Raw genomic sequence first — 14,812 nt, 5'->3', positions numbered from 1 at the left:
CTGTGTGATGTGGGTTCACAACGCCCTTTTACCACCAGCTGAAATATGATTACATCTGTGTGTAGGGGGGGGGGGGCAGGAGGAGGTTGTCATATTTGAGAAGAGTGCAGAGAGCTGTGTGATGTGGGTTCACAACACCCTTTTACCACCAGCTGAAATATGATTACACCTGTTGGTAGGGGAGGGGGTTGTCATGTTTGAGAAGATTGCAGAGAGCTGTGTGATGTGGGTTCACAACACCCTTTTACCACCAGCTGAAATATGATAACACCTGTGTGTAGGGGGGGGGGGGCAGGGGGAGGTTGTCATGGTTGAGAAGAGTGGAGAGAGAGCTGTGTGATGTGGGTTAACAACACCCTTTTACCACCAGCTGAAATATGATTACACCTCTGTGTAGGGGGGGGGGGGGAGGTTGTCATATTTGAGAAGAGTGCAGAGAGCTGTGTGATGTGGGTTCACAACACCCTTTTACCACCAGCTGAAATATGATTACATCTCTGTGTAGGAGGGGGTGGAGGATGGTTGTTATGTTTGAGAAAAGTGGAGAGAGCTGTGTGATTTGGGTTCACAACACCCTTTTACCACCAGCTGATATATGATTACACCTCTGTGAAGGGGGGGGGGGGGAGGCAGGGGAGGTTGTCATGTTTGAGAAGACCCTTTTACCATTAGCTGATATAAGATTTCACCTGTGGGTAGGGGAGGGGGTTGTCATGTTTGAGAAGATTGCAGAGAGCTGTGTGATGTGGGTTCACAACACCCTTTTACCTCCAGCTGAAATATGATTACACCTGTGTGTAGGGGGGGGGGGCAGGGGGAGGTTGTCACGTTTGAGAAGAGCGGAAAGAGCTGTGTGATGTGGGTTCACAACGCCCTTTTACCACCAGATGAAATATGATTACATCTGTGTGTAGGGGGGGGGGGGGGAGGCAGGAGGAGGTTGTCATGTTTGAAAAAAGTGCAGAGAGCTGTGTGATGTGGGTTCACAACACCCTTTTACCACCAGCTGATACATGATTACACCTGTGTGTAGGGGGGGGGGGGGAGGTTGTCATGTTTGAGAAGAGTGAAGAGAGCTGTGTGATGTGGGTTCACAACACCCTTTTACATAATAATAATAATAATAATAATAGCCTAATAGTCTACTCCAAATTTTATTAAACCGAAACTCAAATTCTTTTTGCCCAATTGATCGTGAGCCCGGCAGCCATTGAGCAGTGCCTGATCGACGTTGCTCTATCCCTTATTGTTGAACGCCAAACAAGGTAGCAACAACTCCCATCTTTTAACGTCTTTTGGTATGACGCCACCACCACCAGCTGAAATATGATTACACCTCTGTGTAGAGGGGGGGGGGGGGGGGGGGAGGTTGTCATATTCGAGAAGAGTGCAGAGAGCTGTGTGATGTGGGTTCACAACACCCTTTTACCACCAGCTGAAATATATGATTACACCTCTGTGTAGGGGAGGGGGAGGGGGGGGGGGGGGAGGTTGTCATATTTGAGAAGAGTGCAGAGAGCTGTGTGATGTGATGTGTGATGTGGCAGCCACTGAGCAGCGCCAGATCGATGTTGCTCTATCCCTTATTGTTGAACGCCAAACAAGGTAGCAACAACTCCCATCTTTTAACGTCTTTTGGTATGACGCCACCACCACCAGCTGAAATATGATTACACCTCTGTGTAGGGGGGGGGGGGGAGGGAGGTTGTCATATTTGAGAAGAGTGCAGAGAGCTGTGTGATATGGGTTCACAACACTCTTTTACCACCAGCTGAAATATATGATAACACCTCTGTGTAGGGGGGGGGGGGGGGGGGGGGAGGTTGTCATATTTCAGAAGAGTGCAGAGAGCTGTGTGATGTGGGTTCACAACACCCTTTTACCACTAGCTGAAATATGATTACACCTGTGTGTAGGGGGGCGGGCAGGGGGAGGTTGTCACATTTGAGAAGAGTGCAGAGAGCTGTGTGATGTGGGTTCACAACACCCTTTTACCACCAGCTGAAATATGATTACACCTTTGTGTAGGGGGGGGGGGGAGGTTGTCATATTTGAGAAGAGTGCAGAGAGCTGTGTGATGTGGGTTCACAACACCCTTTTACCACCAGCTGAAATATGATGACACCTCTGTAAAGGGGAGGGGGGGGGGGGGGAGGTTGTCATATTTGAGAAGAGTGCAGAGAGCTGTGTGATGTGGGTTCACAACACCCTTTTACCACCAGCTGAAATTTGATTACATCTGTGTGTAGGAGGGGGTGGAGGATGGTTGTCATGTTTGAGAAGAGTGGAGAGAGCTATATGATGTGGGTTCACAACACCCTTTTACCACCAGCTGAAATATGATTACATCTGTGTGTGGGGTGGGGGGGGGGGGGACGTTGTCATGTTTGAGAAGAGTGGAGAGAGCTGTGTGATGTGGGTTCACAACACCTTTAACTACCAGCTGAAATATGATTACACCTCTGTAAGGGGGGGGGGGGGGAGGTTGTCATATTTGAGAAGAGTGCAGAGAGCTGTGTGATGTGGGTTCACAACACCCTTTTACCACCAGCTGAAATATGATTACATCTGTGTGTAGGAGGGGGTGGAGGATGGTTGTCATGTTTGAGAAGAGTGGAGAGAGCTATATGATGTGGGTTCACAACACCCTTTTACCACCAGCTGAAATATGATTACATCTGTGTGTGGGGTGGGGGGGGGGGGGGGGGGACGTTGTCATGTTTGAGAAGAGTGGAGAGAGCTGTGTGATGTGGGTTCACAACACCCTTTAACTACCAGCTGAAATATGATTACACCTCTGTAAGGGGGGGGGGGGGGGGGAGGTTGTCATATTTGAGAAGAGTGCAGAGAGCTGTGTGATGTGGGTTCACAACACCCTTTTACCACCAGCTGAAATATGATTACATCTGTGTGTAGGGGGTGGGGGTGGAGGATGGTTGTCATGTTTGAGAAGAGTGGAGAGAGCTGTGTGATTTGGGTTCACAACACCCTTTTACCACCAGCTGATATATGATTACACCTCTTTGAAGGGGGGGGGGGGGAGGCAGGGGAGGTTGTCATGTTTGAGAAGACCCTTTTACCACCAGCTGATATAAGATTTCACCTGTGGGTAGGGGAGGGGGTTGTCATGTTTGAGAAGAGTGCAGAGAGCTGTGTGATGTGGGTTCACAACACCCTTTTACCACCAGCTGAAATATGATTACACCTGTGTGTAGGGGGGGGGGCGGGGGCAGGGGGAGGTTGTCACGTTTGAGAAGAGTGGAAAGAGCTGTGTGATGTGGGTTCACAACACCCTTTTACCACCAGCTGAAATATGATTACACCTGTGTGTAGGGGGGGGGGGCGGGGGCAGGGGGAGGTTGTCACGTTTGAGAAGAGTGGAAAGAGCTGTGTGATGTGGGTTCACAACACCCTTTTACCACCAGCTGAAATATGATAACATCTGTGTGTGGGGGGGGGGGGCAGGAGGAGGTTGTCATGTTTGAGAAAAGTGCAGAGAGCTGTGTGATGTGGGTTCACAACACCCTTTTACCACCAGCTGATACATGATTACACCTCTGTGTAGGGGGGGGGGGGGGAGGCAGGGGGAGGTTGTCATGTTTGAGAAGACCCTTTTACCACCAGCTGATATAGGATTTCACCTGTGGGTAGGGGAGGGGTTGTCATGTTTGAGAAGAGTGCGGAGAGCTGTGTGATGTGGGTTCACAACACCCTTTTACCACTAGCTGAAATATGATTACACCTGTGTGTAGGGGGGCGGGCAGGGGGAGGTTGTCACATTTGAGAAGAGTGCAGAGAGCTGTGTGATGTGGGTTCACAAACCCTTTTACCACCAGCTGAAATATGATTACACCTTTGTGTAGGGGGGGGGGGGGAGGTTGTCATATTTGAGAAGAGTGCAGAGAGCTGTGTGATGTGGGTTCACAACACCCTTTTACCACCAGCTGAAATATGATGACACCTCTGTAAAGGGGAGGGGGGGGGGGGGAGGTTGTCATATTTGAGAAGAGTGCAGAGAGCTGTGTGATGTGGGTTCACAACACCCTTTTACCACCAGCTGAAATATGATTACATCTGTGTGTAGGAGGGGGTGGAGGATGGTTGTCATGTTTGAGAAGAGTGGAGAGAGCTATATGATGTGGGTTCACAACACCCTTTTACCACCAGCTGAAATATGATTACATCTGTGTGTGGGGTGGGGGGGGGGGACGTTGTCATGTTTGAGAAGAGTGGAGAGAGCTGTGTGATGTGGGTTCACAACACCCTTTAACTACCAGCTGAAATATGATTACACCTCTGTAAGGGGGGGGGGGGAGGTTGTCATATTTGAGAAGAGTGCAGAGAGCTGTGTGATGTGGGTTCACAACACCCTTTTACCACCAGCTGAAATATGATTACATCTGTGTGTAGGAGGGGGTGGAGGATGGTTGTCATGTTTGAGAAGAGTGGAGAGAGCTGTATGATGTGGGTTCACAACACCCTTTTACCACCAGCTGAAATATGATTACATCTGTGTGGGGGTGGGGGGGGGGGGGACGTTGTCATGTTTGAGAAAAGTGCAGAGAGCTGTGTGATGTGGGTTCACAACACCTTTTACCACCAGCTGATACATGATTACACCTCTGTGTAGGGGGGGGGGGGAGGCAGGGGGAGGTTGTCATAATTGAGAAGACCCTTTTACCACCAGCTGATATGAGATTTCACCTGTGGGTAGGGGAGGGGGTTGTCATGTTTGAGAAGAGTGCAGAGAGCTGTGTGATGTGGGTTCACAACACCCTTTTACCACCAGCTGAAATATGATTTCATCTGTGTGTAGGGGGGGGGGGGCAAGAGGAGGTTGTCACATTTGAGAAGAGTGCAGAGAGCTGTGTGATATGGGTTCACAACACCCTTTTACCACCAGCTGAAATATGATTACACCTCTGTGTAGGGGGGGGGGGGGTGGGGGGGAGGTTGTCATATTTGAGAAGAGTGCAGAGAGCTGTGTGATGTGGGTTCACAACACCCTTTTACCACCAGCTGAAATATGATTAAATCTGTGTGTAGGAGGGGGTGGAGGATGGTTGTCATGTTGAGAAGAGTGGAGAGAGCTGTGTGATTTGGGTTCACAACACCCTTTTACCACCAGCTGATATATGATTACACCTCTGTGAAGGGGGGGGGGGGAGGCAGGGGAGGTTGTCATGTTTGAGAAGACCCTTTTACCACCAGCTGATATAAGATTTCACCTGTGGGTAGGGGAGGGGGTTGTCATGTTTGAGAAGATTGCAGAGAGCTGTGTGATGTGGGTTCACAACACCCTTTTACCACCAGCTGAAATATGATTACACCTGTGTGTAGGGGGGGGGGGGGCAGGAGGAGGTTGTCACGTTTGAGAAGAGTGGAAAGAGCTGTGTGATGTGGGTTCACAACGCCCTTTTACCACCAGCTGAAATATGATTACATCTGTGTGTAGGGGGGGGGCAGGAGGAGGTTGTCATATTTGAGAAGAGTGCAGAGAGCTGTGTGATGTGGGTTCACAACACCCTTTTACCACCAGCTGAAATATGATTACACCTGTTGGTAGGGGAGGGGGTTGTCATGTTTGAGAAGATTGCAGAGAGCTGTGTGATGTGGGTTCACAACACCCTTTTACCACCAGCTGAAATATGATAACACCTGTGTGTAGGGGGGGGGGCAGGGGGAGGTTGTCATGGTTGAGAAGAGTGGAGAGAGAGCTGTGTGATGTGGGTTAACAACACCCTTTTACCACCAGCTGAAATATGATTACACCTCTGTGTAGGGGGGGGGGGGAGGTTGTCATATTTGAGAAGAGTGCAGAGAGCTGTGTGATGTGGGTTCACAACACCCTTTTACCACCAGCTGAAATATGATTACATCTCTGTGTAGGAGGGGGTGGAGGATGGTTGTTATGTTTGAGAAAAGTGGAGAGAGCTGTGTGATTTGGGTTCACAACACCCTTTTACCACCAGCTGATATATGATTACACCTCTGTGAAGGGGGGGGGGAGGCAGGGGAGGTTGTCATGTTTGAGAAGACCCTTTTACCATTAGCTGATATAAGATTTCACCTGTGGGTAGGGGAGGGGGTTGTCATGTTTGAGAAGATTGCAGAGAGCTGTGTGATGTGGGTTCACAACACCCTTTTACCTCCAGCTGAAATATGATTACACCTGTGTGTAGGGGGGGGGGGGCAGGGGGAGGTTGTCACGTTTGAGAAGAGCGGAAAGAGCTGTGTGATGTGGGTTCACAACGCCCTTTTACCACCAGATGAAATATGATTACATCTGTGTGTAGGGGGGGGGGGGAGGCAGGAGGAGGTTGTCATGTTTGAAAAAAGTGCAGAGAGCTGTGTGATGTGGGTTCACAACACCCTTTTACCACCAGCTGATACATGATTACACCTCTGTGTAGGGGGGGGGGGGAGGCAGGAGGAGGTTGTCATGTTTGAGAAGACCCTTTTACCACCAGCTGATATAAGATTTCACCTGTGGGTAGGGGAGGGGGTTGTCATGTTTGAGAAGAGTGCAGAGAGCTGTGTGATGTGGGTTCACAACACCCTTTACCACCAGCTGAAATATGATAAGACCTGTGTGTAGGGGGGGGGGGCAGGGGGAGGTTGTCACGTTTGAGAAGAGTGGAGAGAGCTGTGTGATGTGGGTTCACAACACCCTTTTACCACCAGCTGAAATATGATAACATCTGTGTGTAGGAGGGGGGGGGGGAGGTTGTCATATTTAAGAAGAGTGGAGAGAGCTGTATGATGTGGGTTCACAACACCTTTTTACCACCAGCTGAAATATGATTACATCTGTGTTTGGGGGGGGGGGGGGGGGGGACGTTGTCATTTTTGAGAAGAGTGGAGAGAGCTGTGTGATGTGGGTTCACAACCATCTTTTACCACCAGCTGATACATGATTACACCTCTGTGTAGGGGGGAGGGGAGGCAGGGGGAGGTTGTCATATTTGAGAAGAGTGCAGAGAGCTGTGTGATGTGGGTTCACAACACCCTTTTACCACCAGCTGAAATATGATTACACCTCTGTGTAGGGGGGGGGGGAGGCAGGAGGAGGTTGTCATGTTTGAGAAGACCCTTTTACCACCAGCTGATATAAGATTTCACCTGTGGGTAGGGGAGGGGGTTGTCATGTTTGAGAAGATTGCAGAGAGCTGTGTGATGTGGGTTCACAACACCCTTTTACCACCAGCTGAAATATGATTAGACCTGTGTGTAGGGGGGGGGGGTGGGGCAGGGGGAGGTTGTCACGTTTGAGAAGAGTGGAGAGAGCTGTGTGATGTGGGTTCACAACACCCTTTTACCACCAGCTGAAATATGATTAGACCTGTGTGTAGGGGGGGGGTGGGGCAGGGGGAGGTTGTCACGTTTGAGAAGAGTGGAGAGAGCTGTGTGATGTGGGTTCACAAAACCCTTTTACCACCAGCTGAAATATGATTACATCTGTGTGTAGGGGGGGGGGGGGGCAGGAGGAGGTTGTCACATTTGAGAAGAGTGCAGAGAGCTGTGTGATATGGGTTCACAACACCCTTTTACCGCCAGCTAAAATAGGATTACACCTGTGTGTAGGGGGGGGGGGGGTTGTCATGTTTAAGAAGAGTGGAGAGAGCTGTGTGATGTGGGTTCACAACACCCTTTTACCACCAGCTGAAATATGATTACACCTCTGCGTGTGGGGGGGGGGGGGGGGAGGTTGTCATATTTAAGAAGAGTGCAGAGAGCTGTGTGATGTGGGTTCACAACACCGTTTTACCACCAGCTGAAATATGATTACATCTGTGTGTAGGAGGGGGTGGAGGATGGTTGTCATGTTTGAGAAGAGTGGAGAGAGCTGTGTGATTTGGGTTCACAGCACCCTTTTACCACCAGCTGATATATGATTACACCTCTGTGAAGGGGGGGGGGAGGCAGGGGAAGTTGTCATGTTTGAAAAGAGTGCAGAGAGCATTGTGATGTGGGTTCACAACACCCTTTTACCACAAGCTGAAATATGATTACACCTGTATGTAGGGGGGGGGGGCGGGGGCAGGGGGAGGTTGTCGCGTTTGAGAAGAGTGGAAAGAGCTGTGTGATTGGGTTCACAACACCCTTATACCACCAGCTGAAATATGATTACATCTGTGTGTAGGGGGGGGGCAGGAGGAGGTTGTCATGTTTGAGAAAAGTGCAGAGAGCTGTGTGATGTGGGTTCACAACACCCTTTACCACCAGCTGAAATATGATTACACCTCTGTGTAGGGGGGGGGGTGGGAGGTTGTCATATTTGAGAAGAGTGCAGAGAGCTGTGTGATGTGGGTTCACAACACCCTTTTACCACCAGCTGAAATATGATTACATCTGTGTGGAGGGGGGGGGGGCAGGAGGAGGTTGTCATGTTTGAAAAAAGTGGAGAGAGCTGTGTGATGTGGGTTCACAACACCCTTTTACCACCAGCTGATACATGATTACACCTCTGCGAAGGGGGGAGGGAGGCAGGGGAGGTTGTCATGTTTGAGAAGACCCTTTTACCACCAGCTGATATAAGATTTCACCTGTGGGTAGGGGAGGGGGTTGTCATGTTTGAGAAGATTGCAGAGAGCTGTGTGATGTGGGTTCACAACACCCTTTTACCACCAGCTGAAATATGATTACACCTGTGTGTAGAGGGGGGGGGGGGGGGAGGCAAGGGGAGGTTGTCATGTTTGAAAAGAGATCAGAGAGCTGTGTGATGTGGGTTCACAACCATCTTTTACCACCAGCTGATACATGATTACATCTGTGTGTAGGGGGGGGGGGCGGGGGCAGGGGGAGGTTGTCACGTTTGAGAAGAGTGGAAAGAGCTGTGTGATGTGGGTTCACAACACCCTTTTACCACCAGCTAAAATAGGATTACACCTGTGTGTAGGGGGGGGGGCAGGGGGAGGTTGTCACGTTTGAGAAGAGCGGAAAGAGCTGTGTGATGTGGGTTCACAACGCCCTTTTACCACCAGATGAAATATGATTACATCTGTGTGTAGGGGGGGGGGGGAGGCAGGAGGAGGTTGTCATGTTTGAAAAAAGTGCAGAGAGCTGTGTGATGTGGGTTCACAACACCCTTTTACCACCAGCTGAAATATGATTACACCTCTGTGTAGGGGGGGGGGGGGAGGCAGGAGGAGGTTGTCATGTTTGAGAAGACCCTTTTACCACCAGCTGATATAAGATTTCACCTGTGGGTAGGGGAGGGGGTTGTCATGTTTGAGAAGAGTGCAGAGCTGTGTGATGTGGGTTCACAACACCCTTTTACCACCAGCTGAAATATGATTAGACCTGTGTGTAGGGGGGGTGGGGCAGGGGGAGGTTGTCACGTTTGAGAAGAGTGGAGAGAGCTGTGTGATGTGGCTTCACAATACCCTTTTACCACCAGCTGAAATATGATTACATCTGTGTGTAGGGGGGGGGGGGGGGCAGGAGGAGGTTGTCACATTTGAGAAGAGTGCAGAGAGCTGTGTGATATGGGTTCACAACACCCTTTTACCACCAGCTAAAATAGGATTACACCTGTGTGTAGGGGGGGGGGGGGGTTGTCATGTTTAAGAAGAGTGGAGAGAGCTGTGTGATGTGGGTTCACAACACCCTTTTACCACCAGCTGAAATATGATTACATCTGTGTGTAGGAGGGGGTGGAGGATGGTTGTCATGTTTGAGAAGAGTGGAGAGAGCTGTGTGATTTGGGTTCACAACACCCTTTTACCACCAGCTGATATATGATTACACCTCTGTGAAGGGGGGGGGGGGGAGGCAGGGGAAGTTGTCATGTTTGAAAAGAGTGCAGAGAGCATTGTGATGTGGGTTCACAACACCCTTTTACCACAAGCTGAAATATGATTACACCTGTGTGTAGGGGGGGGCGGGGGCAGGGGGAGGTTGTCACGTTTGAGAAGAGTGGAAAGAGCTGTGTGATTGGGTTCACAACACCCTTATACCACCAGCTGAAATATGATTACATCTGTGTGTAGGGGGGGGGGGCAGGAGGAGGTTGTCATGTTTGAGAAAAGTGCAGAGAGCTGTGTGATGTGGGTTCACAACACCCTTTTACCACCAGCTGAAATATGATTACACCTCTGTGTTGGGGGGGGGGGGAGGGGGAGGTTGTCATATTTGAGAAGAGTGCAGAGAGCTGTGTGATGTGGGTTCACAACACCCTTTTACCACCAGCTGAAATATGATTACATCTGTGTGTAGGGGGGGGGGGCAGGAGTAGGTTGTCATGTTTGAAAAATGTGGAGAGAGCTGTGTGATGTGGGTTCACAACACCCTTTTACCACCAGCTGATACATGATTACACCTCTGTGTAGGGGGGGGGGGGGAAGGCAGGGGAGGTTGTCATGTTTGAGAAGACCCTTTTACCACCAGCTGATATGAGATTTCACCTGTGGGTAGGGGAGGGGGTTGTCATGTTTTAGAAGAGTGCCTCCGTGACAGAGAGCCCCCGGTCATGGGGTGGCTTCTACCGCCAGGCGTTGCAGCCTAAGGTGCGGTGTAGAGTGGTAGTGATGATCGTGCTGGGTCTGTAGCTAAACCTTAGTGTGTGGGCAGGCTTCGTCACCCGACGTTTCAGCGTAGGGTAGGAGGCGTTTGCTTTCGGGTTGCAAGTCTTCGATTGTGGTTTCAGCTTAGAAGTCCATCTGCCGCCCAGGGGGCTGGTGGGGGCTTTGCCCCTTTCCCCTGGGGTATCTTGACTGGACTCAGTTACACTTTCTGGTGTTTCCGGTTCTCGGTCTGTTTCGGGATCCGTCTTGCTAAGCTCGGCTTTTGTGAAGCTCTGTGCTGTGGTTAGTCTTTTTCAGGGTTTTTGCCCGTTGTTGGTGGCTAGACTCCCACCGTCCATCACCCTTGCTACTCCTCTGTGAGAGGAGTCGGTAGGTGCTTCGATTTTTTCCTTTTCCCTCTGGGGTTTTTGTTTTTTCCTTGATAGCGTTCAGCTGTTTCTTATCACGCGGGAGCCCGTCACATCTGCCTCGAAGGTTCTATCTCTGGATGGATTGTGGAGGCGGTTCATGCTCATGATACTAGGGGTCTTGGTACCTCCTGGGCTTTTGCCATTGGGTAGCGCTTCATGTCATTATGAAGGCTGCTTTCTGGCTTTTGCCTAACACCTTCGTTTCGTGTTATCTTAAGGACATTCCTACGAGTGAGGAGTGTTTTTGCTACGGCGTCTTTGGGGGTTGCATCTTTTTGTCTGGTCCCCCGCTGACCTTTTGTTTGGGACCCGCTAACTTGTTGTTTGGGACATGCCCCCTGCTTTCATCTTTGTTGCTCTAAGCAATAATAGGTACATGTAGATACATATGATATATTGTGGTAAGTAAGTTAAATCAGAACAGATTTTATTATTTACTATATAAATCTATGTATCTACCTATGTCCCTCCCTCCGTCCCCTCTCCTTGTTGGCAACATGTCCCTGGTTGTATCTGGGACTGCTTTAAGAGAGGAAGTTGCATGCAGGCGTGGTGCGCACATGACAGGTGGTAGAGCGGGGTCTTGGGGTGGGGTATGCATAACTGACTCTTTTATTTTGATGACTGCTTTGTCTGGAGGACTAAGCAATATTAGGTAGATACATAGATTTATATAGTAAATATTGAAATCAGTTCTGATTTAACTAGTTGATGATGATAATGATGCTGATAATGATGATGATAATGATAATGATAATGATAATGATGATATGATGCTGATAATGATGATAATGATGATGATAATGATGCTGATAATGATGCTGATAATGATGATGATAATGATAATGATAATGATGATGATAATGATGATGATAATGATAATGATGCTGATTATGATGATGATAATGATGATGATAATGATAATGATGATGATAATGATGATGATAATGATAATGATGATGATAATGATGCTGATAATGATGATGATAATGAAGGTTGATGATGATGATAATGATGATGATGCTGATAATGATGATGATGATAATGATGATGATAATGATAATGATGATGATGATGATGATGATAATGATGCTGATAATGATGCTGATAACATTGATGATAATGATGCTGATAATGATGATGATGATGATAATGATGCTGATGCTGATAATGATGCTGATAATGATGCTGATAATGATGCTCATAATGATGCTCATAATGATGCTCATAATGATGATGATAATGATGCTGATAATGATGCTGATAATGATGCTGATTATGATGATGATAATGATAATGATAATGATAATGATGATAATGATGCTGATAATGATGCTGATAATGATGCTGATAATGATGCTAATAATGATGCTGATAATGATGCTGATAATGATGATGATGATGCTGATAATGATGTTGATGATGATGATAATGATGATGATAATGATGCTGATAATGATGATGATAATGATGATGATAATGATGATGATAATGATGCTGATAATGATGCTGATAATGATGATGATAATGATGCTGATAATGATGCTGATAATGATGATGATGATGCTGATAATGATGCTGATAATGATGCTGATAATGATGATGATAATGATGATGATAATGATGATGATAATGATGCTGATAATGATGCTGATAATGATGAAGATAATGATGCTGATAATGATGCTGATAATGATGATGATGATGCTGATAATGATGCTGATAATGATGATAATGATGATGATAATGATGATGATAACATTGATGATAATGATGCTCATAATGATGCTCATAATGATGCTCATAATGATGATGATAATGATGCTGATAATGATGCTGATAATGATGCTGATTATGATGATGATAATGATAATGATAGTGATGATAATGATGCTGATAATGATGCTCATAATGATGCTGATAATGATGATGATAATGATGCTGATAATGATGCTGATAATGATGATGATGCTGATAATGATGATGATGATGATAATGATGATGATAATGATGATGATAACATTGAAGATAATGATGATGATGATGATAATTAATGCTGATGCTGATAATGATGCTCATAATGATGCTGATAATGATGATGATAATGATGCTCATAATGATGCTCATAATGATGCTCATAATGATGATGATAATGATGCTGATAATGATGCTGATTATGATGATGATAATGATAATGATAGTGATGATAATGATGCTGATAATGATGCTGATAATGATGCTGATAATGATGCTGATAATGATGATGATAATGATGCTGATAATGATGCTGATAATGATGCTGATAATGATGATGATGCTGATCATGATGATGATGATGATCATGATGATGATAATGATGATGCTGGTAATGATGCTGATAATGATCATGATGATGATAATGATGCTGATAATGATGCTGATAATGATGCTGATAATGATGCTGATAATATTGATGATAATGATGCTGATAATGATGATAATGATGATGATAATGATGCTGATAATGATGCTGATAATGATGATGATAATGATGATGATAATGATGCTGATAATGATGCTGATAATGATGCTGATAATGATGCTGATAATGATGCTGATGATGATGATAATGATGATAATGTTGATGATATTGATAATGATACTGGTAATGATGCTGATAATATTGATGATAATGATGCAGATAATGATGATAATGATAATGATGATGATGATGCTGATAATGATGCTGATGATGATGATGATGATGCTGATAATGATGCTGATAATGATGATAATGATAATGATGCTGATAATGATGATGATAATGATGATGATAATGATGATGATGCTGATAATGATGATGATAATGATGATGATAAAGATATTGATGCTGATAATGATGATGATGATGATGATGGCTATGATGATGATGATAATGATGCTGATGATAATGATGATAATGATGCTGATGATAATGATGCTGATATAATGAAGCTTGATGATGATGATGATTATTATTATTAATATTATTATTTATTATCGTTCTTATTATTATTGATATTGATGTTTATTATCATTATTATTATCATCTTTATTATTATTATTGCTTTTATACCAAACATATATTGATCACAAATTTGCAGTTGTCATTTACATTGTCCCCATACGTTTCTTTGTGGTTTTCAAATACTAATTAGTGTGCATCTTTCGGCTTTGCCGAGTTATGAATTCTTATTCTATGAGTTTTTATCTCCACTCAGACAAAAAATTGGGTAGTTACCAGAGGTGGGTCGCGAAAATGAAGAAATAGGGAGATATTCACTACTCAGCCCATGGTCTATTGGTTTTTATGTAAAGAAAAATTGTACATGTACAGGGAATAATTTTCCTGGTATCGCATCGCAATTTGCTATGCATTTTTGCATGACTGCTATACAAAATATCTTTTGTGTAGCAGTTTTCTTCCATAGAAATGTACAGAATTTCATTTGAAATATTTATCCATCGGCTGAAATTGCTAATCAAAAAATTTGAGGAAAATTATTCCCTGATGTAATTGTTTTTTTAAATGGCAGAACCAAGGTACTTCAGACAGGATGATCCTATCTACGTGCTTTTCAATGCCTGGTGCCGCGAAGACAGCGTCCATATGGCTGGAGATATTGAAAAGGGCGAGTACGTGCTCAACGATAATGGATATGTCTTCATTGGATCTGCCAGGCCTGGTTCTCAATACCCTCGCCCCTGGGTCTTTGGCCAATTTGAAGATTCTGCCACCGAGGTGGTGTTTGACCTCCTGGAAAAGTAAGTATGGTAGACTTTATGGTTGTTTTTATCACGGTTTTGTAAAATTGTGGGAAAACCTGTGTTCCTGTGGAGTGCCCGTAATATACCGCC

The 14,812-nt window shown here is 46.0% G+C and overlaps 1 protein-coding gene across 2 annotated transcripts in view; it reads left to right on the top strand.

Moving 5' to 3' along the window:
• Nucleotides 1–14,812, top strand: part of LOC105436392 (protein-glutamine gamma-glutamyltransferase K) — a 54,494-nt gene that overhangs the window by 19,632 nt on the left and 20,050 nt on the right. For both annotated transcript variants that reach the window (XR_004064815.1, XM_030989697.1), the window contains exon 5: nt 14,491–14,719. Coding sequence is in view for 1 of the 2 variants with exons in the window: in XM_030989697.1 (XP_030845557.1) it covers nt 14,491–14,719 (229 nt within the window). In the remaining variant the exon portion in view is untranslated. The remainder of the gene's footprint in view (nt 1–14,490; nt 14,720–14,812) is intronic.

The sequence above is a fragment of the Strongylocentrotus purpuratus genome, unplaced genomic scaffold, assembly GCF_000002235.5.
Source record: "Strongylocentrotus purpuratus isolate Spur 01 unplaced genomic scaffold, Spur_5.0 spur5_contig_842, whole genome shotgun sequence".
Lineage (NCBI taxonomy): Eukaryota > Metazoa > Echinodermata > Echinoidea > Camarodonta > Strongylocentrotidae > Strongylocentrotus > Strongylocentrotus purpuratus.
This window is presented reverse-complemented; position numbering and strand designations above follow the sequence as displayed.